The 24334-nt window shown below is 56.8% G+C and overlaps 4 protein-coding genes across 6 annotated transcripts in view; 3 read left to right on the top strand and 1 right to left on the bottom strand.

Annotated features, from left to right (window-relative positions):
- The first annotated feature begins 76 nt into the window (after window positions 1–76).
- Window positions 77–12761, top strand: TIA1 (TIA1 cytotoxic granule associated RNA binding protein). Of its 3 annotated transcripts, none has more exons than XM_027901130.1 (12): window positions 77–179; window positions 3936–4032; window positions 4452–4550; window positions 5197–5251; window positions 5693–5780; window positions 8750–8825; window positions 9387–9495; window positions 9994–10089; window positions 10168–10252; window positions 10765–10888; window positions 11254–11393; window positions 11612–12761. In XM_027901130.1, exons 1-12 carry the CDS (start codon window positions 154–156, stop codon window positions 11829–11831), a joined length of 1215 nt encoding a protein of 404 aa, XP_027756931.1. In that variant the 5' UTR covers window positions 77–153; the 3' UTR covers window positions 11832–12761. The 3 variants fall into 3 exon arrangements, with proteins under 3 accessions (XP_027756931.1, XP_027756932.1, XP_027756933.1); XM_027901131.1 differs by having other exon boundaries at window positions 11608–11851; XM_027901132.1 differs by having other exon boundaries at window positions 92–179; window positions 4456–4550.
- A 294-nt stretch (window positions 12762–13055) lies between these two features.
- Window positions 13056–18179, top strand: CUNH2orf42 (chromosome unknown C2orf42 homolog). The gene is made up of 9 exons (XM_027901129.1): window positions 13056–13136; window positions 13623–14449; window positions 15049–15159; window positions 15469–15576; window positions 16169–16273; window positions 16823–16930; window positions 17149–17249; window positions 17321–17483; window positions 17893–18179. Exons 2-9 carry the CDS (start codon window positions 13633–13635, stop codon window positions 18099–18101), a joined length of 1722 nt encoding a protein of 573 aa, XP_027756930.1. The 5' UTR covers window positions 13056–13136; window positions 13623–13632; the 3' UTR covers window positions 18102–18179.
- Window positions 18180–18715: 536 nt separating this feature from the next.
- MRPS24 (mitochondrial ribosomal protein S24) lies at window positions 18716–19981 on the top strand. Its single transcript, XM_027901133.1, has 4 exons — window positions 18716–18784; window positions 19154–19213; window positions 19293–19404; window positions 19674–19981. Exons 1-4 carry the CDS (start codon window positions 18758–18760, stop codon window positions 19955–19957), a joined length of 483 nt encoding a protein of 160 aa, XP_027756934.1. The 5' UTR covers window positions 18716–18757; the 3' UTR covers window positions 19958–19981.
- Window positions 19982–20748: 767 nt separating this feature from the next.
- The window catches only part of NPC1L1 (NPC1 like intracellular cholesterol transporter 1), a 10093-nt gene continuing 6507 nt past the window's right edge, over window positions 20749–24334 (bottom strand). Inside the window, 10 exon segments of the mRNA XM_027901148.1 lie at window positions 20749–20937; window positions 21038–21200; window positions 21386–21499; window positions 21746–21977; window positions 22604–22754; window positions 22835–22890; window positions 23004–23124; window positions 23280–23407; window positions 23484–23674; window positions 23983–24197. Of these exon segments, the coding sequence (XP_027756949.1) occupies window positions 20822–20937; window positions 21038–21200; window positions 21386–21499; window positions 21746–21977; window positions 22604–22754; window positions 22835–22890; window positions 23004–23124; window positions 23280–23407; window positions 23484–23674; window positions 23983–24197 (1487 nt within the window). The 3' untranslated portion in view covers window positions 20749–20821.

Below are 24334 nucleotides of genomic sequence, written 5' to 3'. Positions count from 1 at the left end.
CCCCTCAGCCCGCCCGCCCGCCGCCATTTTGCGAGGAGCTGCCGCGGGACTGTCCGCCGGCGGGGCCGGCGCCGCTCGGGCTGCCCGGGCTGCCCAGGGCTCACGGGGCCGCCCCGGCGGGCGGGAAGAGCCGGGGCGGGCGGCGGCGGCGCCATGGAGGATGAAATGCCCAAGACCCTGTGAGTGGGGAGGGGGCGAGACCGCCTATTGTTCCCGGCGCCGCGGGGAGGGGCGGCCCGGGGTCGCCTCACGGAGGGGCACCTCAGGCACCGGCGGCGCCGCTGGGGCTCCGCCGCAGGCCCTCAGCTGCCCGCAGTGCTGGGGGAGCGACCCCCGCCTGGGGCTAAGGGGTACCCGCCCCCCCTCCGGTGTTCCTGCCCCTTCCCAGTTCCCAGTGCTGGTCATCACCGTCCTGCCCCGCGATCCGGGTGTTATCCCGGGCCTCCAGCTCACTTCTGGAGGGAAAGGGGGTCTGGAAGGTGTGTCCCCTCTTCCCAGTCCATCCTAGCACGTGGCAGGGGATGGAACTGGATGATCAAAGTCCCTTCCACCCTAGACCATTCCATGATGTCGATCCTATCATGCTGTGTGCTCCATGTGCATTTTGTGAGCATCTGGCTGGATTTTACCATCTCTGGAGCATGTGGCACCACCAGCTCCCAGGGAATGTGGGTACTGCCCTGGGAAAGCAGCTGGAGCCCCAGTGCCATGATCAGCAGCTCCAAGGAAATGCCCATGAGATGCCCACGAATCCATTGTTTGCCTCAGTGTTTAAAGCACGCCTTGAGCCTGTTACTTCCCAAAGAACTAATTACGAAGCTGCGTCGGGAGGTTTACATTGGGTATTAGGAAAAGGTAGTGGTGCTGTGGACACCTGACACTTTTCCAGGCTTTAGAGAGCTCCTGTGCTCAGTCAGCACTGTTTTTTCCAGAGCTTCTGTGCACACCTGAGCTATGTGTTTCCTTCCTTTTCCCAGGCAGGTGTTACTTGGAGTGGTTTCCCTCGTACAGATCAGGGAAATCAGCATCCAGTCTTCCTGTTCCACCTCTACCAGCTTCATTCTCCAGTGCAGGAGCAAAGTCAGGAGGGAGAGGGACTCATTCCAAGGCGAGAGAACACCATGCCCTTGGATTGCTGCACCTCCCCAGTGGTTGAGAAACAACTAGGCCGAGTGACCACAGGAAAACAAGCCCTTGAGGCACCTCACCCCAGCTCTCCTGGGCAGTGGCCACTCTGTCTACTCCTCCAATCCCGTTGTCTTCCCACTTTTTGGGAGCTATTCTTGGCATCAGCAAACATAGTCAGACCTGTTGGCGTGTTTTGTGTTTATTTAGGAAGATGTTTTCCCCCCATCCCAATGGTTGTGTGGAGCCTGGTGGTCTCAGTGTGTTCCCGAGGGAATGAGGTCCCTGTCCTGAAGCACGTGTGGCTCGTGGCACAGACATGGAACTACTGAGGGTGGAAAAGACCTCTAGGATCATTGAGGCTGACCTTAAACGCAGCCACGTTCCGAGCACAACTGAGGGCTGAGCAACACCCGGGGATGGGGTTTCTCTGATACCTCCCAGCGACTTCCTCAAATCACACAGGGGTGTCACAGGCCACGTTAGAACGAGCAGTTGAAGGCAGAAAGTGCAGCTAAAGGTGATCTTTACAGCTGTGGGCCAAAGTGGGTATTAAATCCATGTCCACATGAGGATTTCTGTAGGATTTCTGCTCCAGAAACCCCACTTGGGTGTGGATTTCAGAGCTCTCTCCTCAGTTGTGTGGCATCATGAGGGACCTCCAAAGCCCTCTGTACCCCTGTTCTTTTCCTTCCTTTAGCACATTTCAGTCATTTTTCTGGAATAAATTCCAGATGTTATTGGAAGTGATTCCTTGTTTTTGCCATTTCCACATAACCCGTGTCTGGGGTGGGGTGTAGATCCTTTAGGAGCTGTGATTCCTTTTAAGTAAATGATTTCCTGGAGAGGTAGCTTGTTCTCCCTTCCTTGAAAACCACCCTTTACCACCGGATTACAGATCTGCAGAGTGGTTATGAGATGACTTTGAAGTGATAAAGTCCTCTTGTTTGTGTTCTCCATGGAAGTCCGTGGATGCTCGTGGAATACGTGTCCTAATTCAGTTTGTGTGTCTGAAAGAAGTCCTAGCAGTGGTTGGCTTTTACTTCTCAAGAAGCCACGTGCAATGAATAAAGCTGGAAAATACAATCCTTCATCTGCAGAGAGTCACCAACCAACACATTAATTGGATTCTCTTCCAATTAGCAGGATAGAGAGGGCTGGGGAAAGTACAGGAAGAGACAGGACTGAGATCTCCTCCTGTGAGTGCAGAGGTCAGGGTGTGGGAACCCGGTTTGGGGAACTCTCAGTCACAAATTAATTAATTTGGACCCAGAAGGTCACGTGAGGCTAAGTTTATGCATTATGCAAAGGATGATAATATTAAAAAAAGGAGGATAAAAGAGACCTTTCTAGTTCTGGTCTGGTTGACAAGGTGATGATCAGTGAAAGATTGGACTTGATGATCTTGGAGGTATTTCTCAAGTAAATGATTCTGTGATTCTGACTGCTGGTTGAACTTATGTGAGGGATAGTGTCCTGGTTAATTTCCTCAATGAAGTGCACCAGTCCCTCCTTTTTTGAAGGTTTTCAGGCTTAAGAAAACTTTTCAGAAGTGCAGGAATCACTCAGAGCGAGACGATGCCTGAGAAGGTCTGTCTGGGGATTTTAAAATACACTCCCAACTCCTCCCTAAAATAGTTGTCCAAATTATTAACACAGAGCTCCTGTGTTTATCGTTTTTGACAGAAAAACAGGCTCCGTATCTCCTTCCCACATTATCTGCTTAACAAAATGTTGGAGCTCATCCCTCTAGCAGGTTCCCAGCCTCGTGTCAACACCAGGAGCACGAGCAGCCCCTGTTGTTGCTGCCTGGTTGTTTTCTTACAACACCTTTACACCTCCTGGCAGCAGGTGAGGGGGGTTGCAGGTGCACCCAGATGGTTTGGTGGTGGATTTGGCCAGGATTCCCGTGGCAGAGGTTATCCACAGAACATTCCTTTGTGGGAAGCTGCTGCCACACCTCGGGGGCTGAGGTTTCTCACTGTGCTTTTTATAAAAATCCCGTGACTTGGGCTTGACAACAACAACAACAACACCCTCCTGTGGTTCACGGGGGGTCTGAGAAAGCCAAAATCCCAGATGGGAGCAAGGGTTGGGGTTGTGTTTGTGCACTCGGGCACGTTGGCCCATGGTCTCAGGCAGATCTGATGCTTCCAAAACCTGAGGCCTCTGAAAGGAACTGACCAAGTGTTGTGTAACAACCTTGACAAACACCAGCCCGAGCTGTTGGGGCAGCTGGAAGATGGTACCTGGGGAATGATGATGTACAGATACCAGAATTGCGATTTCTTTACATGGAAATCGGTTTGGTGGGTTGAAATCATACAGTTATAGGGTCATGAAATGAGTTGGAAGGGACCTTAAAGATAATCCGATTAATCTCACCCCCCATGTCGTGGGCAGGAACACCTTCCACTAGACCAGACTACCCTGTTGGACTGACCCTTCCTCCCCAGACATCCCATACAAACCCAAATAAGTTCAAATAAATATGAATAAATAGTAGAATCATGGAATGGTTTGGGTTGGAAGGGACCTTAAAGCCATCCCTGCCTGGACACCTTCCACTCTCCCAGGTTACTCCAAGCCCTGTCCAGCCTGGCCTTGGACACTTCCAGGGATGAGGCAGCCACAGCTTCTCTGGGGATTCCATCCCAGCCCCTCACCGCCATCCAAATATCCTATCTAACCATACCCTGTGTCAGTGGGAAGCCATCCCCCTTTTCCTGTCCCTCCAGGCCCTTGCCCTGAGCCCCTCTGCAGCTCTCAGTGTGACCAACGGCCATGTCTGTCCTGTGTTTGATCCTCAGGTATGTGGGGAACCTGTCCAGGGACGTGACTGAGGCTCTGATCCTCCAGCTGTTCAGCCAGATCGGACCATGCAAAAACTGCAAGATGATCATGGATGTAAGAGGCTGCACTGATTGCCATGTTCCTCATGGCTCACAGTTGTGTGTCCTGGAATTGCCCTTGAAAAAAGGCACAACCAGTTAAAGGGGTGTAATAAGCCTGGAGATGCTGTTGTGTGCTTTTGGCATCATTCCTGCCTCGTGCCTGGTGTGAATTTAAGGATGGGTGGACATGGCGAGGGGGAGTGAACAGGTCAAGCCGTGGAAGGGTTGTAAATGAGACTTTAAAAATTCTTTGCTGTAATTTTAACTTTCTAAAGCAGAGCTTTGTCAATCCCTGAATGTAATCCCTGTGGAATAAAAAAGCCTGTCCACATTGGAATGTTGAGGGGTGAAGAATCGGTAGCTGAGCAGAGCAACCAGAGTGCGGCTTGAGGAGGTTTGTGCCCCTGACCCTGGGTTTGCCTGTTGTCTCAGACAGCTGGAAACGATCCCTACTGCTTTGTGGAGTTCTACGAGCACCGGCACGCGGCCGCCGCGCTGGCGGCCATGAACGGCAGGAAGATAATGGGTAAGGTAAGCTGCTGTGCCTGTGGGTGAGTGAGTGGGGCAACGCGCTGTCCCAGGGGTGGGGAGGACAGATCCGGGGCAGAATTCTAGAGACACAGTGGAGCTCTCAGACACTTCATTGGGACAGAGATTTTAACAGAACGTGACTTGCAAGAGAAGTTCAGACTGTTGAAGGAAGAAGGCAGAGGAAGGTTGGGGGGTGTGGAACTGGGAGGGAAGAATACCCACAGAATCCCACAGAGTGGTTGGGGTTGGAAGGGACCTCTGGAGATGATCTCACCCCGCCCCCCTGCCAAGGCAGGTTTACCCAGAGCAGGTTGCACAGGGTGTTGTCTAGGCAGGGGTTGAATGTCTCCGGAGAAGGAGATTCCATAGCCTGTTCCAGGGCTCTGTTACCCTCAAAGGAAAGCTTTCCATCATATTTTCCTCATATTTGGGTGGAAATTCCCATGTTTCAGTTCATGTCCATTGCCTCTTATCCTGTCACTGGGCAGCACTGAAGAGAGTCTGTACCCATCCTCTTGACGCTTCCCCCTAAGACATTTGGAAGTCATTCCCCATTGTCCCGTCCCTCCAGGCTCTTGTCCAAAGTCCCTCTCCAGCTCTTGAGCTCAGTTGTGAATTCCAGGATCTAATGATCTTTCATTTGCAGGAGGTCAAAGTGAACTGGGCCACCACCCCCAGCAGCCAGAAGAAGGACACCAGCAGTAAGTACCACTTATGCCTTGAGTTGTACAAGTTCTTAAACATAAATACATCAAACGGTGATTTGTGGGAATGTTTTTTATTGTAGTCCTAATTAATGTCTTTGTCTTAATAAACTGAAGAACTGATGTGATCTTTGCCATCAGGTAGCTCCGTTGCAAGCACAGCATTCACAAGGTAACTTGTGTCTTCTTAAACATAAGTGGAAATATCTCCAGGGGGTTCACCAACCACCTGAAGCTGTGTTTGGGGGTTTTTAGTTTGTTCTCCATTTATTTTTTATGGGGAAGCTTCCCTTGGAATTCCTGTAGGCTGGTGAGGGTAAAGCATGGCAGCATCTGAGTGGACTGGAGAGTTTGATATCTGCTATAGCACAAATTGGTGGTCTGCTCTGTTCAGAGCTGTTCAGCCATTAAGTGCTTCTTTCTCTTTTCCCCCGAAAGACCATTTCCACGTCTTTGTGGGAGACCTCAGTCCAGAGATCACAACTGAAGACATCAAAGCAGCCTTTGCCCCCTTTGGAAGAATATCGTAAGTCCTTTTTTAGGGCACATAATCTCCAAGTTCTCTCTCCCAAGTGGAGGCAGCTTTGTGTGTGAGTAAGTAACACTGCAGGGCAGGGACACGCACTCCTCTGGTCACAGGGCAGCCTCTCACCCGAATCCTTTATCCCAGTTTGTTCTGCTTTCCTGGAACAGTTGTATCCAACTGGCTTTGGCTTTATCCTCCTTGCCTCATTTGGCAAAGCAACACTGGAAAATCCAGACTCCTAAACCCGGGATGTGTGTTTCCCTGGCTGCGTCAGCCCAGTTTGCACTCTGGATTTTTGGGGTGCTAGCCACCCATAGCCAATGTTTTTTATGGAGTTAATCCCCATTTCCCACAAAATGAACCTTTTTTGAGCACGAGGCTCGGTGGGGCACTGGGGTAGCGTCAGCCCTTGACCCAGGGCCTCACAGATGGGTGAGGGAGCTGAGCTGGTCCCAGCCCTCCCTGCCAGTCTGTCCTACTCAGGGTGTAGCAGAGAGAGGAGCAGTTCCTTCATTCCATCCTCCAAATGTAAACCATTGATTTTCCTTGTAGTGTTGTCTGTACTGGACATTGGAGTTTCTTGATGGTGATGTAAGAACATAGAGTGCTTTGGAGTGTTGGGTAGTGAAGCATTTAATTGAAGTAAGTTTGGTTTTTTGTTGGTTTTTTTTTTGTTGTTGTTGGTTTTTTTTACCCCTCAAGAGTCTAGTTTACTCCTCTTTTAATGCCAGCTTGATTTCCTTTTATTGGAAGGTTTAAAATTTATCTATGTGTGATCTTGCTTCAGACATCCCCAATGCCTGACTGCAGCTAATGGTCACCAGGGAGTGCAGAGGGAGGGCACCAAGGAGGCAGTGCGTGCTCTCATCCTCTGGCCAGATGTGCTGGAAGGAAGGGATAGGCTGGAATGATGGGAGAAGGAGGCAGTAGCAGGCAGCAAGAGAAAGTTTCCCCCTACCTGGGTATCAGAGGTGACAGCTCAGTAGACACACATTCCATAAATAACCCCCCAAGCTCCCTCCTGCCCCTGAATCTGAGACCAGACCTGTGGTCCCATCTTTCCTGGAAGATTTTCTTCCCTGAAAGAGCTATCCCTGTGTGATGGCGGTGATGGGAAGGGAAGTGGTGCTTGTACTGCTCACACACAGAACACTCGTGGTTTGCCCTGGCTCAAACTGACCATCCAAGCTGAAACTAATTTTTTTCCCAAAAAAAGCAGATTTCTCCCCTTAATGACTTTTTGGAGCTCTTTTTCCAAACCCAAAATGACCCAGATTTTCTCCATTTAACCTGGAAAAACAAGTGATTGAGTGAAGTGATTTGACTTTACCTGTTCTTCATCAGTGACCAGCCTGTGGAATTGTGCTGCTAATGGAATATTTCCTTAATGATTTCTTTTTATTTTAATCTTTATTGATGCCAAACTGAGCTTTTTTTTCATTAATGACACCAAGGTTGAAGTACTGCATGATTAGCTCAGAAAGAAATTGGGTAATTCTTTGCATCTATCTTTTTTTAAACAAACACCTTTTTGTTGTGGTTCCTTTTTCACTTGGTCTGTGCATGTTTTCACTTGTTTTCAAGTCTTTATTCCCAAGTTTTCAGTTGAGGGTAAGTAGAGATGAGTTTTTCCCCCACTCCCTCTCTAGACTCAACTTCCCAGAGTGTCTTTTCTCTGGCAATTTGTAACGTTTGATCCAAATTCTCACCTAAGAAATGAAAAAAAGGGGAAGGGGGGGTTCTGACAGAGAAGAAAGAACAAATATTTCTGCTGTAGCTTTGAGAAGGGGATTTTCATCAGGCACCACTGACACTGTCATGCTGTGGGTGCCATAATTAGACTTAATTAGGCTTACAAACTCTGACCCTTAACAAACTTTCTCTCCATTGTGGCTTCTCTTTTAAGTCTCAGTGCTGTGCCCACATTAACACTGTTTTTTCTCTGCCCCCTCTGACTTCTCCAGCCCTAAATTGCATGACTTCCTGAGTGGTTTTGCTGCTGTTTCTGTTTCTTTTCCTGCCTGTCCGTGGTGGGAGGGAGGAGAGGGTGGCCTGGGGGCAAGGACACCTCACCCTGGGCTGGCTTGGCCCCGAACTGCTGCTGTATCCCACCAGTGGGTTCAGCTCTAGTAGCTAGGTTCTCTTCCTAACTCAATCCCAAATAATAGGGCTCTGGTTATTTTGCAGAGTGTCCCTGAAGAATGGACAGAATTCCATGGCTAACCACAAGCTACAGTTCACAGTGGACAAACGTTGTCGTTTTCTTATTTATTTTTATCAATTTTATTCATTTTTCCTGTCTTTTTTATATATATTTCGTAGTTCCAATCACTGTTGTACCAATGCTGTGTAATGTGTAGTTTATAAAGATATGAATATTGCAGTGTTTTCTTCACTAATTTCTGAAATATCAATCTCTCAAAATTTACAGCTGCCCACAGTCCAAACAGGGGGTAACGACCCAAGAATTAAAGAATTCAGTTAACAGGCGATGTATGCCTTTTAATTCCTATCTTCTTTTATTATTTTTTTTTCCTATTTAATATTTGGAATAAGTAAGTAGAATGTGTTGGCAAATAAATAAGAGTTTAAAAATTGCATGGTTCAAGAGAGCCATTCATTTCATGTCAGCCTTAAGCCATCTGGAATAGCTGCTTTGACCATGCTTTGTGCCTTAACAGTCTGTGAGAGTGTTTTGAAGCAGGAGCCAGCTTCAAATGCCTGTAGAGTGCAGGCATTTGTTAGAGAAGCCATTGATTTGCATGTTTACACAATGAAGTTTTAATTTTACTGCTACCTGGCACAGCCTTAGTAAAGTTCTGTGTAGACAAGGAGCCTTTTGCTTTGAGTGTCTTGCTGGTGCAGTGAAGAGCTGAGGGTTAGTGGAGCTGAGAGATGAAAATGACTCAGGGACTCGAGCGGGGGCTGCGCTGGAAGGGGCTGAACTGGCTCCTGTTTGTGCTTTGTAGGGATGCACGGGTGGTCAAGGACATGGCAACAGGGAAGTCCAAGGGATATGGCTTCGTGTCCTTCTTCAATAAATGGGTAAGATACCTTCCTTACCTTCTTCAGTAAATGGGTAAAAGATCCTTTAGTTTCGTTCTTCAATAAATGGGAAACCTCCCTTTGTTTCCTTCCTCAGGAAATGGATAAGATGTTACTTTCCTTCTTCAGTAGACAGGAAAGATCATTTCCTTTGTCAATAAAAGGGAAAGATCCCTTCTTCAATAAATGGCTGAGCTGTGCCACAGTCTTGAGCTTGCCTGGATGATTGTCACTGGAGTGTTCTCAGTCCCAGTCTCTCTCCAGTTTTGGTTTCCCTGCCTATCATGGGGAGAGGCTTCTCTCTGTATTTGTAAACCCATATAAATCACAGAATCCCTCAATGGTTTGGGTTAGAAGGGACCTTAAAACCCATCCAGTTCCACCCCCTGCTGTGGGCAGAGACACCTTCCTCTGGATCAGGTTGCTCCAAGCCCTGTCCAGCCTGACCTTGGGCACTGCCAGGGATTTGTCAGTCAGGAGCATGGTGATGTCATTCCTTTGGCTTTCTCACAAGGGCAGGAGTTGTTGACAGTGGGTTTTGTTGTCTCCTCTCCCCGACAGGATGCAGAGAATGCAATCCAGCAGATGGGGGGCCAGTGGCTCGGGGGACGGCAAATCCGCACCAACTGGGCCACAAGGAAACCTCCAGCTCCAAAGAGCACCTATGAGTGTAGGTACTCAGCTGGGCACGCTGCCAGCCTCCATAGTCAGGGAATCATGGAATGGGTTGAGGTGAAGGGACCCATCCCATTCCACCCCCTGCCATGGGCAGGGACACCTTCCACTATCCCAGGTTGCTCCAAGCCCCGTCCAGCCTGGCCTTGGACATTGCCAGGGATACAGGGGCAGACACAGCTGCTCTGGGAATTCCATTCCCAGCCCCTCACCACCCTCATAGCCAGGAATTCCTTCCCAGTATCTCATCTAACCCTTTCCTTTGTCAGTGGGAAGCCATTTCCCCTTGTCCTGTCCCTCCATCCCTGGTCCCAAGTCCCTCTCCAGCTCTCTGGGAGCTCCTTCAGGTACTGGAAGGGGCTCTTAAGTCTCCCCACAGAGACTGTCAGTGAGGTGTTTGCAGGTTGTGCTCAACACCTCGTGCCAGTCAGGATTATAATTCCCCCACCATTCCTGTTGGTTCCACTGAACATCCCTGTCCAATCTCTCCCAGCAAACACCAAACAACTGTCCTATGACGACGTGGTCACCCAGTCCAGCCCCAGCAACTGCACTGTGTACTGCGGGGGGGTCACCTCAGGCCTCACAGGTACGTGGGTCCCCTTTATGCCCCCTGTTCTGTGTCCCTGCGGGTTCCTCACACTGCTCCCTGTCCTTCCTGCTCCAGAGCAGCTGATGCGCCAGACCTTCTCCCCCTTTGGGCAGATCCTGGAGATCCGAGTGTTCCCGGACAAAGGATACTCCTTCGTGCGGTAGGTGGGCCCGGGGCAGGACGGATGGTGGGTCTGCACAGGTGGGAGTTTGCCACGCTTCAGAGCCCACCCTGCAGCCGCTCCCTCTCCTCTGAGAAGGGGGTTATGGCCTGTAGCAAGCAGGAAAACCCCCAGAAAACAGCTGGAGCTGTACAGAACCTTGATCTTTTGTGTCATCTCAGAGAAGTTACTGAAGCACTTTGAGTCTTCCCAAAACCACCATCCCTTTATTGATGAAGCTCCATATAACAAAAAACATCATAAATTGACTGCTCTCCTTACTGGATTTTCCAGTGTATTTAGGGAGAATCACAGCATGGAGACAGGAAAAGCAACCCCAAACCTTTGTCACCTGTGGCCTCATGTCCTGCCACCCGCTGGGGTGGGACAGGGACAGTTCCAGCTGGTTCTGAGACCCCAAACCCATCCTGGGCTAATGAGGACCCTGGGGGTTATCCCAGCTGTTACTCCGTGAGTGAGTGGCTTGCGTTGTCCCACCTTGATCCTGGCAGGTTCAATTCCCACGAGAGTGCAGCGCATGCCATCGTGTCCGTCAACGGCACCACCATCGAGGGCCACGTCGTGAAGTGCTACTGGGGCAAGGAGACCCCTGACATGGTCAGCCCCGTGCAGCAGGTCAGGGCTGCTCCTCTGGGAAGGGCCAGTTCCTCAGTGTCTGCTGGGAATTCTTAAGGGGCTGGAAAATGTAAAGGAGGCTGGGGGGGGACCTTCTTGCTCTCTACAACTTCCTGACAGGAGGGGAGAGCCAGAGGCGAGTCAGGCTCTGCTCCCCGGGAACAGGCTTTCCACAGCCAGAGGGCAGGGTTAGATGGGATATGGGGAAGGAATTCCTGGTTGTGAGGGTGGTGAGGGGCTGGGATGGAATTCCCAGAGCATCTGTGGCTGCCCCTGTATCCTTGGCAGTGTCCGTGGGCAGGTTGGAGCAACCTGGCCTGGTGGAAGGTGTCATTCTCTGATTCCTACCCTGGCTTTTCCCACAGAACCAGCTGAGTTACCCCCCTCCCTACGGGCAGTGGGGGCAGTGGTACGGTGGGGCCCAGCTCGGGCAATACGTGCCCAACGGGTGGCAGGTGCCCACCTACGGCGTGTATGGCCAGGCCTGGAACCAGCAGGGATTCAGGTGAGTTCGGGGGGCCCTTTAAATCCCCTTTTCATCCCCTTGGGAAGTGGCTTTGTGACCCTACAATGCCCTCAAAGCTGTTCCACTCTGGGACGTGGTACTTGGGACAGGTGGAGAACAACTCTCCCAGCCCCCTCAATGCCCAAATTCCTCATCAAACCCCCTTTCCCTCATCCTCCCCACATTCCTAAGGGATTCTTTTCTCCCCCCACAGCCAGACACAGTCAGCAGCAGCCTGGATGGGCCCCAGCTATGGAGTGCAACCCCCCCAGGGCCAGAACGGTGCCGTGGTGCCCCCCCAGCCCGGTTTCCGCGTGGGCTTCGAGACCCCCTGAGCGCAGGGACCCCCCAGCACCCCCCACCCGGGTATTTATTACCAGAGCCACAATCCAAGGGGTTGGAATCATGGAAAAATCGCCCCCATCCTTTCAATTTTAACAAAATCCCCCTTTCCCCCCCCAAACCCAGATGCTGGATCGCCGCCTTCTGCCTTGGTTGATTTTTCCTCCTTTTGATGTGTTTCTTAAATTCAATGTTTTTTAGAAACACAAATGCAGGGACTTCGCTGCCTTAGCTGAGAATTGGGGCAGGAATTGCACAAATCATCCTTGTTTTTGTATTTTTGGGGGGTGTTTTCCTCAGAGCCGATGGGAAAATAAACCATAAACAGCTGTAAAACCCCCCAGAATAAGCCAAAAGTGTGGGAATCCTGGAGCTGCCAAATCTTCAGCCTCACACCCTGTTTTTAAGCAGCCTCTTGGAAAAACCTGGCTTTTCTTCTACCAGGAGGGGATTTTTCTGAGGATAAATTACTAGTTTACATCATTTTTTGTGGATCTCAGTGTGTTTTTCAGGGTCGGTTTTGCCTTACGATGGGGGGGGGGAAAAGGGGTGTGACAACACCCAGCTCCCCAAGTGAGCCAAGATTCCCACCCTGGGACAGCAAAATTCCTGTTGCTAAAACGTGACAAATCCCTCCAGGGTTGTTACTTTGATTTTTTTTTTTTTTACTGATTTCTACATTTTCCTGTAAGATATTTGAGCAAATTGAAGAATTTTGCACAACTTTTGGCCACTTTTGTACTTTTCCTTATTTAAAGGTAGGACACGGAGTCTTTTTGACATGATTTTATGCCTCAAATCTTCCTTTTTTTCCCTTATTTTTTTGTGGATATCAAATATCTCTTGGAATATAAAGTTTTTAATGAATTGTGTAAAATTCCCTCGCTATCCCAGGTGTGTTTTACAAGGGAGTGAAGGTGAGAAGAGCTCTCAAACCTGATCTATCAGAGGCCAAAACCACCCTTTTTTTAATCCTACCTCTTGCCCAGCCTTTAAAAAAAATCACAAAAAAACCCACAAAAATGGGGGAAAAAAAAGGAAAAAAATTAAAAAAAAAAAAAAAAAAAAAAAAAAAAAAAAAAAAAAAAAAAAAAAAAAAAAAGAAAAATGAAAAAAAAAGTGAAACTTGTGTGCTGTTTTATGTCGGTCACGGGGAGGGGAGTGGAGCGGGTGCTCGTGGGATTTGGGGGGGAAAGGGGAGAAATGGTGAATTCTTGCCGCGGGGGTGCTGCTGGGAGTTGTAGTCCAGGCGACATTGTGGTCTCAGCTCCTCTTTGGACTACATTTCCCAGCAGCCCCTGCGACGCACCACATGGTGCCGACGGGCCAGTAAGTGCGCGCGAGTGGCGGAAGCGGGACATCACCCTCACGGCGCTCCCGGCGGCGGTAACGGGGCTGCAGGTACCGGGGCGGGGGAGAGACCCCCCTGGGGCTGGGGGGAGAGACCCCCGGGGCTGGAGCTGAGGGGACCCGAGGCAGAGCAGGGACGGGGGTCACGAGGAGCCCATCTCCTCCCCCCCCCCCCGCAGTGTCACACTGGGACAGGGAGCTATGGGAGGGGGAAAATGGGTTGAGGGGCTGAAGTCGCTATTCTGTTTCTCAGAACTGGCCAAACTGGTGCAAAACTCAACATGGGGAGGCAAGAGGGAATCGTCCCTTTCCTGTCCCCATTCGTGGTCCCATTCCTGCCCCTATTCATTGCCCCATTTTTGCCCTAGATTCATGTTTTCTGGGGTGGCATGGGGACTGTCAGGGTGGCTCAAGGACTGTTGGGATGGCACAGGGACTGTTGAAGTGTCCTAGTGACTGTTGGGACACCACTGGCACCACCAGTGACCAGCCAACTAATCTGTTCCCCCACTTTCCCCCCTCTCTGTGCCCTCCCAGTTCCCTGATCATGGACCCCCCACCATCGAGGCCCAAAGCCCCCGCCTTCCTGTCAGACCTGGGCAAGGCCACCCTGAGGGGCATCCGCAAGTGTCCCCGCTGTGGCACCTACAATGGCACGCGGGGGCTGAGCTGCAAGAACCAGCGGTGTGGGACGGTGTTCCGGCCTGGCACCCGCCGTCCACCCGGCCCCAGCGCTGCCGCTGACCCCGGCGCCGTGCGCATCGTCACCGGCTCCCCTGCGCAGCTCTACTCGGTGCGGCACCGCGGGCACCACACCCGCTGCTTCGTGGAGCTGGGTGTCTCCGAGACCGCCATCCAGACTCCCGAGGGCACTCTCATCACACAGCTGAGCTCGGGGCGTTGCCACGCACCTGCCTGTGGCACGGCGGTGGCGGAGGACAAGCAGTGCCAACACCTCAAGCTGGCACTGGGCTGCCAGGCCGAGGCCACACCGCTGCCCCTCAAGAGCTCAGTGCTGGGCTCCCTGCAGGCATCCCCCGAGGCCAAGCAGAGCCTGTGGGAGCTGGCAACGGAGCCCACGGGGCCGCTGGTGCAGAGGGTCACCAGGAGCGTGCTGGTGGTCAAGTGCCAGGCCAGCCAGAGGCACGGCCTGGGCTACCTGCACGCCTGCTTCACTCAGCGCCACTTCTCCTGTGCCTGCCGGGCCTCCCGTGCTGGGCACAGTAAGGGTGAGGAGGAGGAGGAGGAGGAGGAAGAGGTCCCACCAACACGCTGCATCCACTTCCTCGCCTGCATCTGCGCCTTTGCCAGCGACGAGAGCCTGGCCCAGGAGTTCTCCGAGTTCCTCGCTTCTGACGCCGGGGGTGGGAAGCAGGGGCACGCAGGGGCTTTTGGGGGTGTTCAGGGGTTGGTGACACCCCAGCCAGGGGCCCTGGCACCTCCCAGCAGCCCTTACACCTGCTCCCGATCAGCAGTTACCCTGGGGGTTGGGTCTGTCCCTCTGCAAGGGGAGTGATTCCCACTGCAATGCAGCCAGCTCCTGGCTCCCAGAGTGGGAAGCTCCCTGTGCTCCCATGAGAGCTAGGTGGGGGCAGATCCCACTGGGATTCACTGCTGTGGGTGCTCAGTGCATGCTGGGGGTCATTTTCCAGTGGAACCTGTGACCCCTCCCACAGCAGCAATATCTGGGGTTCAGCCCCCCAAGGGGGTTCCGCATCCCAAAAGCTTCACCCAGATAACCCCACCCTGTCATTGGGCACCCAAAGGTTGGAAACCCACCCTCAGGGCACAATGGGAGCAGGATAAAATCCCCCCTCCCCTCAATGTCCCCCCAAAGGAGCATGTCCAGAGGAGGGGGGGTTCCACTACAAATATTTGGAGTGTGTTGGTAGGTCTTGCAGGGGCACATAAGCTCCTTGTTCCCTGGTTGAGATATTTTTAGGGACGAGATTTGTGTCCTCAGGTCTGAAGGGTGCGGTGGTCCCGCAGCTGGTTTGTGGCCCCGGATCCACAGCACGGCCTCGGGTGGCAGCTGCTGCCAAGGCCAGGAAGAGGAGAAAGGATGTGGGGTCGGGTGAGTGTCCCTGGGAAGGTCTGGTGGGATGGGTGGGAGCTGAAAATCCCCTGGAGAGCACCTCCAAGGGACTGGGATCCAGCTCTAGGATTGGGTGAGATTTGAAATCCCCCAGTAATGCAGCTCCAAGGGACTAGGATCCGGCTGTGTGGGTGACAGTGGAGCCTTGGGAACAACCCCAACGGGCCCCCAAGGGGTCTTTCCATGCTCATTATGGAGTTACAGAGGAGAAGGGCCCCAAGGAGGGAGGTGACAGGGTCAGGCAGGGATCCCATGGGGTGACTCCTGCAGTGACAACCCCTCCCTCAGGGACACAGGCGACCAGCCCGTTCCTGGCTCCGGACCCAGCTCATCCCAGCCCCAGAAGGAGCAGCCTCAGGAAGCCACCAGTCACCTCCTCCTCACTGAAGAGACACAGTGAGTCTGGGGACACCCAGGGCCCCCTTAGCAGCGTCCACTCTGGGTTTATGTGGGTTTATATGGGTATTGGGGAGGGATTCCTCCCTGTGAGGGGCTGGGATGGAATTCCCAGAGAAGCTGTGGCTGCCCCATCCCTGGCAGTGTCCAAGGCCAGGTTGGACAGAGCTTGGAGCAACCTGGGAGAGAGGAAGGTGTCTCTGCCTGTGGGATGGGCAGGGAGGGCTTTAAGGTCCCTTTCAACCCAAACCACTCCATGATTCCATGATTTATTTGAGTTTGCATGGGATGTTTAGAGAGGAAGGGTCTGTCCTTTCGAGTCTCCTCAGAACCCTGTGGAGAAACCCTCTCTCCATGCTGGCAGTGCCCTGTGCCAGGGCAGGAGCCTCTGTTTGGTGCTTTTCTCCCTCAGCTTTAGTTTTGCCCTGGAAAGTGGAACAAATCCCTCATTTTCCCCTTTTTCCCTGAGACAAAGCACATCCATCCCACCCCACGGCCAGGAAGGGCTGGGTTTGGCTCCCACAGATGCTCCTGGGGAGTGTGTGGGTGGTCTGGGGGTGACATGCCAACATCCCTTCCCTCTTTCCTGCAGGCTGTACCCAGGTGCTGGATGAGTCCCAGGTGTCCCTGTCCTTCCAGGACTGGCTGGCCAGTGTCACGGAGCGCATCCACCAAACCATGCACTACCAGTTCGAGGGTGAGGCTGGGGGGTAGCTGGGGGATCTTTGGGGCTCCAGCCCACTCAGGGACTACCCCCAGGGCTTTGTCTGATTTGCAGGGAATTTATTGTGTCCTGAGAAGTTTTATTGGCTTTGATTCAGGTCAGATCAAGGTGAGGGGGGGTTCTGCCCCTCTACCCTGCTCAGGTGAGATCCCACCTGCCTCCAGCTCTGAGACCCCAACATGGGAGTGTGGAGCTGCTTGAGCAAATCCAGAGGAGGCCACAGAGATGCTCCAAGGGCATCTCCAGGTGGCACCTGGAGCACCGACAGCACAGGGAAGGGACATCAGGGGATTTCAGGGTGGGAGGGAGGAACAGGATCAGTGTCCAACTCCCAGGGAGGGGACAAGGGGCACAGGACACCCAATGAAATACCAGCTTCCAAATCCAAGATACTTCCCAGGAAACATGGTCAGACCCCAGCACTGCCAATCCAACCAGCCTCAGGCACACTCAGGGCCCAAGCAGGATGGGGGTCCTGAGTGTCCCAGCCCCTGATCCCTGTGCTCCCCGTTTCCCCTGCAGGCCGTCCTGAGCCCCTGGTGTTCCACATCCCCCAGGCCTTTTTTGATGCCCTCCAGCAGCGTATCTCCAGCGGGAGCAGCAAGAAGAGACTCCCCAACTCCACCACGGGTGAGGGATCCCAGGGGAGAAAAATTTCCCAGTGGGGAAAATGGGAGGGAAAAAGAAGATAAAAAAGAGGGAGGAAAGGAAAAAAGAGGGACAAAAAAAGGGGGGGGATGTGGGGGGGATAAAAAAGGGGAGGGAGACAAAAGGTGAAGGGAAGAAAGAGAAAAAAAGGGGAGAAGCCCCACAAGCCCCCCCTCAGCCCTGACGCCCCCCTTCCCCAGCCTTTGTGCGTAGGGACGCGCTGCCCCTGGGCACCTTCTCCAAGTACACCTGGCACATCACCAACGTCCTGCAGGTGAAGCAGATCTTCGACACGCCTGAGGTAAGGGGGAAGCAGCCCCCCCAGCCCCCCAGAGCCCCCCACAGCCCCTCCTGACTCCCCCCTCGCCGCAGCTGCCGCTGGAGATCACGAGGAGCTTCGTGCAGAACCGGGACGGCTCCTACGAGCCCTTCCGGACCCCCCGTGTGAAGGTGGAGCCCGTGGGAGATGGGTTTGGGACCCCCGAGAAGCAGCCCCCCCTGCGGCCCCTGGAGCTCCAGACCTTCCTCAAAGTTGGTGAGTGAGGGGGGAGCAGGGTGGGACCCCAAAATCCACAGGATGGGACCCTGAAATCTAAGGGGAGGGAGGGCAGAATTCTGGGGACTGTAAAGAGAGGGAGAAAAGGGGGAGCCCAGGGGAGGAGGGGGGGCTCATTGGAGGGGGAAAGGAGGAGCTAAAGGGGTGGGAGGGGGCCCAGAGGGTGAGGAGGCTTCAAGGGAGGGGGGAAAAGGGGACCCAGAGGGTGAGGGACAAACACACAGACACCCCTGGGGGCTCTGAAGAGAGGGGGAACAGGGGGTCCAGAGCGTGGGGGGCACAAAAACACCCCTGGGGGCTTCAAGAGAGGTTAAAGGAATGTCTGGAGGATGGGGGGCATCAGTGGAAGGGCAGGGGAGCCTGCACCCACACCGCCGTGCCCCCCCAGGACACACGTCCCCCACGCAGAAGGAGCCCACCCCGTTCACCATCGAGTGGATTCCCAACATCCTGCCCCGCTCCCGCCTGGGGGAGCTGCGCCTCAAGTTCCAGTACGGCCACCACGGGGGACCCCGGCCCGCGGGGCCCCCCCGAGATCCCCGTCCGACCGACCCCCCACTGGAGCTGCCCCCTCTCAGCGCCATCGCCTTCCCCTGAGCCCCTCAAAGTGCCCCCCGGCACTGGCACCTCCACAGACACGATGGAGCCCCCCCAGAATAAACCCCCCTCAGTACATGCTCTGAGTCTTCACTGCGGGGAAGGGGGGAGGATCAGGGGCGCGGGTGCTCCCGGTACGGCCCCGGTGCTCCCGGTACCGCCCGGTGCTCCCGGTACGGCCCGGTGCTCCCGGTACCGCCCCGGTGCTCCCGGTACGGCCCAGTGCTCCCGGTACGGCCCCAGTGCTCCCGGTACCGCCCGGTGCTCCCGGTACGGCCCGGTGCTCCCGGTACCGCCCGGTGTTCCCGGTACCGCCCGGTGCCCCCGGTACGGCCCGGTGCTCCCGGTGCTCCCGGTACGGCCCCGGTGCTCCCGGTACCGCCCGGTGCTCCCGGTACGGCCCGGTGCTCCCGGTACCGCCCCGGTGCTCCCGGTACGGCCCAGTGCTCCCGGTACGGCCCCGGTGCTCCCGGTACCGCCCGGTGTTCCCGGTACCGCCCGGTGCTCCCGGTACGGCCCCGGTGCTCCCGCTACGGCCCGGTGCTCCCGGTACGGCCCGGCGCTCCCGGTACCGCCCGGCGCTCCCGGTACCGCCCGGCGCTCCCGCTACCGCCCTCCTGCCGCCAGGGGGCGCCGCCGCCACGGGCCCGATCAAGATGGCGGCGGCTGCTCGCGCGCTGAGGGTGAGGACGGGCGGGGGGAACCGGGAATGGGGAACGGGGATGGGGGCACGTGGGGACGGGAGGGATACCGGAGGTGGGGTGACACTGGGAACGCTGGGAATGGAGAACACGGGGCATGGGGCACTGCGGAAGGCGGACACTGGGAACGGGGGACGCTGGATATAGGGAACAGCGAGTGTGGGGGGACACTGGGTGCAGGGGACACCACCTGTGTGGGGTTACTGGTTCCCCCCAGGCGGGCTCCAGCAGCTCTGACCCCACTCAGGGGGCAGCGGGGTCCGGGGGTACAGTGGCTGTTGGAGCAGGGCACTGGGACAGCCCCCCCAGCCCCGGCTGCCCCCCAGCCCTGTAGCCCTGTGCCCCCCTCAGGTGCTGCCCTGTGCCCTGCCTTCCCCCCGGCACCTCCACACCACTCCCGCCTGCCTCAAGGTGAGTCATGGGGACCCCCGGGGGTGTCCCCTCCCTGCGCACCCCCAGGCTGTGCCCGCCCTGACCCCTGTCCCCACAGACGCGGGCGGCGCGGGTCCGGGTGGGCAAAGGGGACAAACCCGTGACCTACGAGCAGGCACATCCTCCCCACTACATCGCCCATCGCAAGGGCTGGCTCTCCTTGCACACTGGTGGGTACCGGGCACGGGGGTACGGCAGGGAGATGTGGGGCGCACAGAGGGCAGCGGGTGGGGAGGGGGACGTGGGGATGATGAGGGCACCCGTGGGGAGGGATCACGGGGTGTTCTGGGGACAGCGATGTGTGGGGCACGAGGGCACTGTGGGGACAGGGCCATGGGGGACACATGGGTGTTTTGGGAGCAGGGATGTGTGGGGTGGGCACAGGGTGGCAGCAGTGCCAGCACAGAGCCAGCAGTGCCAGCCGTGCCCCTGTGCCCAGGTAACCTGCACGGCGAGGCGGGCGCGGCAGAGCGGGCAGTGGAGGACTCGTTCCTGCGCCGCTTCATGTACGGCACCTTCCCGGGGCTCCTGGCGGATGAGGTGGTGCTGAAGCGCCGCGGGAACTTGCTGGTGGTCTGTGCCCTGCTTGGCCGGGCACTGCCCCCCAGCAAGATCTACTTCCTGGTGGGCTACACCGAGACCCTCCTGAGCCACTTCTACAAGTGCCCCGTGCGCCTGGAGCTGCAGACGGTGCCCGCCCGCGTGGTCTACAAGTACCTGTAGTGCCCAGCAATAAACATCCAGCTCCGAATGGTTTGCAGTGCAAGGACCTTGGGGACCCCCAGTGCCACCCCTGGTGCAGGCAGGGACAGTGTCACCAGCACAGGGGACTTCCAGCCCTGGCCAGCCTGGCCTTGGGCACTGCCAGGATGGGGCAGCCATGGCTGCTCAGGGGGCTGGGGGGCTGTGCCCACCCTGGGGGGGCTGTGCCCAACCTGGGTGACCCAGGAGGTCCTTGGGGGCACCCAGTGCTAGGGGTACTCCACCATGGCCCCACCATGCCCCAAATGGCCCCATCCCTGTGGTGGCCATATGTCCCCCTTGTCCTTGTCCCCATGGGGCCCATTGTGCCCCACAGAGTCCAGTGATGTCCTCGTGCCCCATGTGTCACTGTCACAAGTGCCACAACACAGCCCCAGCCTTGTGCCCCTATGCCCTGCACTGGCATGTCCCCACCCTGTCCATTGGTCTGTCCCCACAGTGCCCTCATGCCCCTGAGAACCCTGTCCCTGTGTGTCCCATCTCAGTGGTGCCATGTGCCCCCCATGTCCCTGTCCCCATGATGTCCATGTCCCTATTGTTCCCTCTGCCCCATACATTCCTGGGCCCCCCACGTCCCTGTCTCCACACTGTCCCTGTGCCCCACACAGCCCTGTCCCCACAGTGTCCATGTCCCTGTCCCCACAGTGCCCTTGTGCCTCACACATCCTATGTGTCCCCATCCCCATGCGACACTTCAGAGCCAAGACGCCCCCAACCCACCCCAGGTAAAGTCCAGACTCCGCAGTGCAGACTCTGAGAAAACCAGTTTAAATAGAACAGCAGCAGCAGTGGGGGCAAGGGAGGAGCGAGAGGGGCCAGGGGGGCTCAGCCCTTCTCGGGCTTGTCTTTGTCCTTGTCCTTGAAGTAGGGGTTGCCAAGGCCCAGCCCTGCACCCTGTGTGTCCCCCGGCGTGTCCCCTGCTGGCACCTGTGGACAGGGCCCTGTGGGGACAACAAGGAGGGTGCCAGGCTGTCCCTGTGCCCTGGGGGTGGCACACAGGGCCAGGGCACTGTCCCAGGGGTGGGGCCAGGGGGTCCTTACCGATGTAGCTGAGGAGCACGGGCAGGAAGACCAGGCCATGTGCCAACCCCACCAGGGTGATGATGAGGTTGAGGCGGAAGAAGAAGATCTGGATGAGTTGGGCCTTGGCGAAGGCCAGGACCACCACCCCAGGCAGGTTGGTCATGGCCACCCCGGCCACCACCTGCGGGCACAGCAGGGGCACCATCAGAGACAGGGTGGCCAGGCCACCCTGAGCCCCCTGGGCACAGCAGGGGAGGGTTGGGGGCCCCATGGTGTCACCTTCGACCCCCCAGGAGGATTTGGGGTGCCGTGGTGTCCCCCCAGTCCCAGCAGGGTTGGGGGTCCCACAGTGTCACCTTTGCCCACCTTGCTGCCCATGGTGATGGTGGCCTCGGCGGCTCGTGCCACCCTGCTGGGCTGGGCACTGCGGGCGAAGGCGCACGTGATGTGGGACACAAACTCCACTGAGATGCCCACGGCCTGCGGGGACACCGCGTGTCACCCCCTCTGCTGCCACTCCCTGTGCCCCCAAACCCCTATGCCACCCGCCTGCCCCAAGTCCCTGTGCCACCCCACATGTCCCAGGTCCTGCTGCCACCCTCTGTGTCCCATGTTCCCACTCCACCCATGTCCTTGTGCCACCCCACATTTCCCATGTCCCCGTGCCACCCCTCCTGCCCTATTTCCCTGTGTCCCCAGTGCCCCCCATGCCCCCCGTGCCCGCACCGCTACAAGGTTGATGAGGGCGACGGCGTTGTAGGGCACGTCCCAGAGAGCCATGGCCCCCACGGTGTCCAGCAGGATCATGGTGATGGTGATCAGGGTGGCACAGCTGGAGCGCAGGTCCATGCCCAGCAGCAGGAAGGACACGGCAAAGGTGGGCACCAGGCACAGTGCCAGTGTCACCAGCCCCTCGGCCACCACCGTCAGGTACTGCTCGTAGTACACATACGTCACCCTGCGGGGGTGGCACCGTGATGTGGCACTGTGACAGGGCACCAGGCACCCAAAATGGGCACCAGGTACCCCAAAATGGGCACCGAATACCCCGACACAGGCATCAGCACCCTGACATGGGTACTGGAAACCCTGACAGGCACTGGGACCCCAACAGATGTTCCCACAGCAACCCCAGCCCTGAACTGGGCACGCCTGTTAACCCCAGTGAGGCACTGAGGTGCCCATGTTGACCCCGACCTGGGCATCCCTGAACTGGTCATCCCTTGATTGGGACCCCAGCAAGGGCATCCTCAGCACCCCTAACTGGAGCACCGCTTAACTGGGAACCCCTTAACTGGACACCCTCTTGTGATCCCCAGTACAGGTGCTGGGGCACCACACGGCGGGCACCATTTACCTGGGCACCCCTTAAGTTGGGACCCCCACTGACTCATGACTCGGGCACCCATTTGTGACTCCCAGGAAGGGCACTGGGGCACCGCCAGTACCTTGTGCTGTGCACCCTGACCTGGGCACCCATTGCTGACCCCACACCAGCCAGCGTTGCCCCCCCAGCACCGCGCCCCTCTCCCCCCTCCCCATCTGCTGCCTCCCATGGACCCCCGGCCCCAGGTGGGCACTCACGTGTAGGGGAACACCCTGAAGTGGGGGTCTGTGCCGGGCACCCTGCGCAGGGTGCGGGTCAGGGTGTCGCCCAGGGCGCGGGCTGCCCGCAGAGCCGCCGTGTACTCCTGCGAGGTGCGCAGTGGGCGCTGGTACGCCATGAACCGGGTGGCTGGCACAGAGCGGAGGGGTCAGGGACATCCCCAGGGGCCCAGTGGGTAATCCCCCACCCACACCACCCCCTGCACTCACCCAGGATGGTGCCGTTCTCGGTCATGCTCACGGAAGTGTCGTAAGCGCCCAGGCCCCTGCGGGGGAAACGGGGGGTCAGGGGGCACCCAGGGGGGCACCCAGGGGGTGGGTGGTGGGGGGTTACCCACTAATGGCCATGTCTGGGTAGGGGACCCCCAGTGCCACGTACCCCTTGGCACACTGCAGGGTGGGCCGGTCTTGCAGGAACCAGGGCAGGAAGCGCTGGAATTCCTCGGCCGTGGGGCGCCGGAGCACCTTCAGGCACCGCCCCCCGAAACAGCTCAGGTTATCTGTGGGCACAGTGGGTCAGCCATGGGGGGCACCCAGTGTGCTCCCAAGGGCCACCCAATGGCCACCACAGTGGACACTGCACGTAGACCCAAGAACCACCGGGCACCCACTGGCCACCGTGGCGTCCACCCTGTGCCCCCCAGCCCCCACTCACTGTTGGTGGAGGGGCAGAACTCCCCCTTGTGCTGCCCGAACTGGTGGATGCGGCAGCAGCGGCTCGTGGGGTTAAGCCAGTCCAGGAAATCGTCCACCCAGGAGGTGGCTGGGATGGCCAGGTAGGACCTGGCAGGGGACACACAAGGTTGGCAGGAGCTGGGCACCCCTCCTCCTGCCCCCCCAACCCCTCCTGTGTACCCACACATTGGGGAAGCTGGTGGCGTGTTGGATGGTCTGGGTGAGCGAATCGGGGTCACAGCCGGCGCTGGAGCAGATGCCGTTGGTGCCGTTGGCAGAAGAGAAGTTGTACCCGCCCGTGGTGACGAAGTAGGTGGGCACTCCCACAGCCAGGTACTGGTTCAGTGCCGAGAAGTACTGCAGCATGTACGAGTCCTGGGGGCACGCCCATCAGCGTGGAGGGCACGGGCACCCCCTGGCACCCACCAGAGCCTGGGGGGCCCAGAGGGTCCCACCGTCCCTATGTGTCACCCTATAGGGCTTTGTCACCCACTGACATCCTCAGGGTCCTGCGGGGCCCAGAGAGTCACCCCATCTCCATGTGTCACCATCTAGGGCCATGTCACCCCCCCACCGTGTCCCCAAGCCCCCCCCTAGGGGCCACCCTCCCAGATGTCCCCATTCAGACTCTGCTGTCCCCCTCTGTCCCCGTGCCCGCCCTCCCCCCGAGGTCCCGCCCCCACCTTGGGCAGCGCGAGCTCCTGGTCCAGCCCCACTGACACCTGGAACATCAGGAATAGCCCGGCACAGGCCAGGAACAGGAACAGCAGCACCTGGAGGGTACCTGGTCAGGGACCTCCAGCACCCTAGACACCCTCCAGCTTCCCCCGGGAACCCCCAGCCCCCAAATTCGCTCCCAAACCCCCTGGTCCCCTCCAGCCCCCATGTCCCATCCCACCCCCAAGCCCCCCATGTCCTCCCCACCTGTCAGGACACCCCAGAACCCCTGTGACTCCCATTCCCCCCGTTCTCCCTGGTGCCTCCCCAAACCCCCAGTCCCCCCACCCCCATGACCCCCATTCCCCTCGTGCCCCA

This window comes from Empidonax traillii, unplaced genomic scaffold (genome assembly GCF_003031625.1).
Source record: "Empidonax traillii isolate 1590-97213 ecotype Southwest subspecies unplaced genomic scaffold, ASM303162v1 scaffold763:size302500, whole genome shotgun sequence".
NCBI classification, from domain to species: Eukaryota; Metazoa; Chordata; class Aves; order Passeriformes; family Tyrannidae; genus Empidonax; species Empidonax traillii.
The sequence above is the reverse complement of the archived record's forward strand: the minus strand, read 5'-3'. Positions and strand labels throughout refer to the sequence as shown.

Coding starts and splice junctions, on each gene's coding strand:
- TIA1 (XM_027901130.1), top strand. CDS start 154: ATGGAGGATGAAATGCCCAAGACCCT. Junction 5,252..5,692: donor CCAGAAGAAGGACACCAGCA/GTAAGTACCACT, acceptor TTCCCCCGAAAG/ACCATTTCCACGTCTTTGTG. Junction 8,826..9,386: donor TGTCCTTCTTCAATAAATGG/GTAAGATACCTT, acceptor TCTCCCCGACAG/GATGCAGAGAATGCAATCCA.
- CUNH2orf42 (XM_027901129.1), top strand. CDS start 13,633: ATGGACCCCCCACCATCGAGGCCCAAAGCCCCCGCCTTCCTGTCAGAC. Junction 14,450..15,048: donor CCTCGCTTCTGACGCCGGGG/GTGGGAAGCAGG, acceptor TTGTGTCCTCAG/GTCTGAAGGGTGCGGTGGTC. Junction 16,274..16,822: donor CATGCACTACCAGTTCGAGG/GTGAGGCTGGGG, acceptor TTTCCCCTGCAG/GCCGTCCTGAGCCCCTGGTG.
- MRPS24 (XM_027901133.1), top strand. CDS start 18,758: ATGGCGGCGGCTGCTCGCGCGCTGAGG. Junction 18,785..19,153: donor CGGCTGCTCGCGCGCTGAGG/GTGAGGACGGGC, acceptor TGCCCCCCTCAG/GTGCTGCCCTGTGCCCTGCC. Junction 19,405..19,673: donor CTGGCTCTCCTTGCACACTG/GTGGGTACCGGG, acceptor CCCTGTGCCCAG/GTAACCTGCACGGCGAGGCG.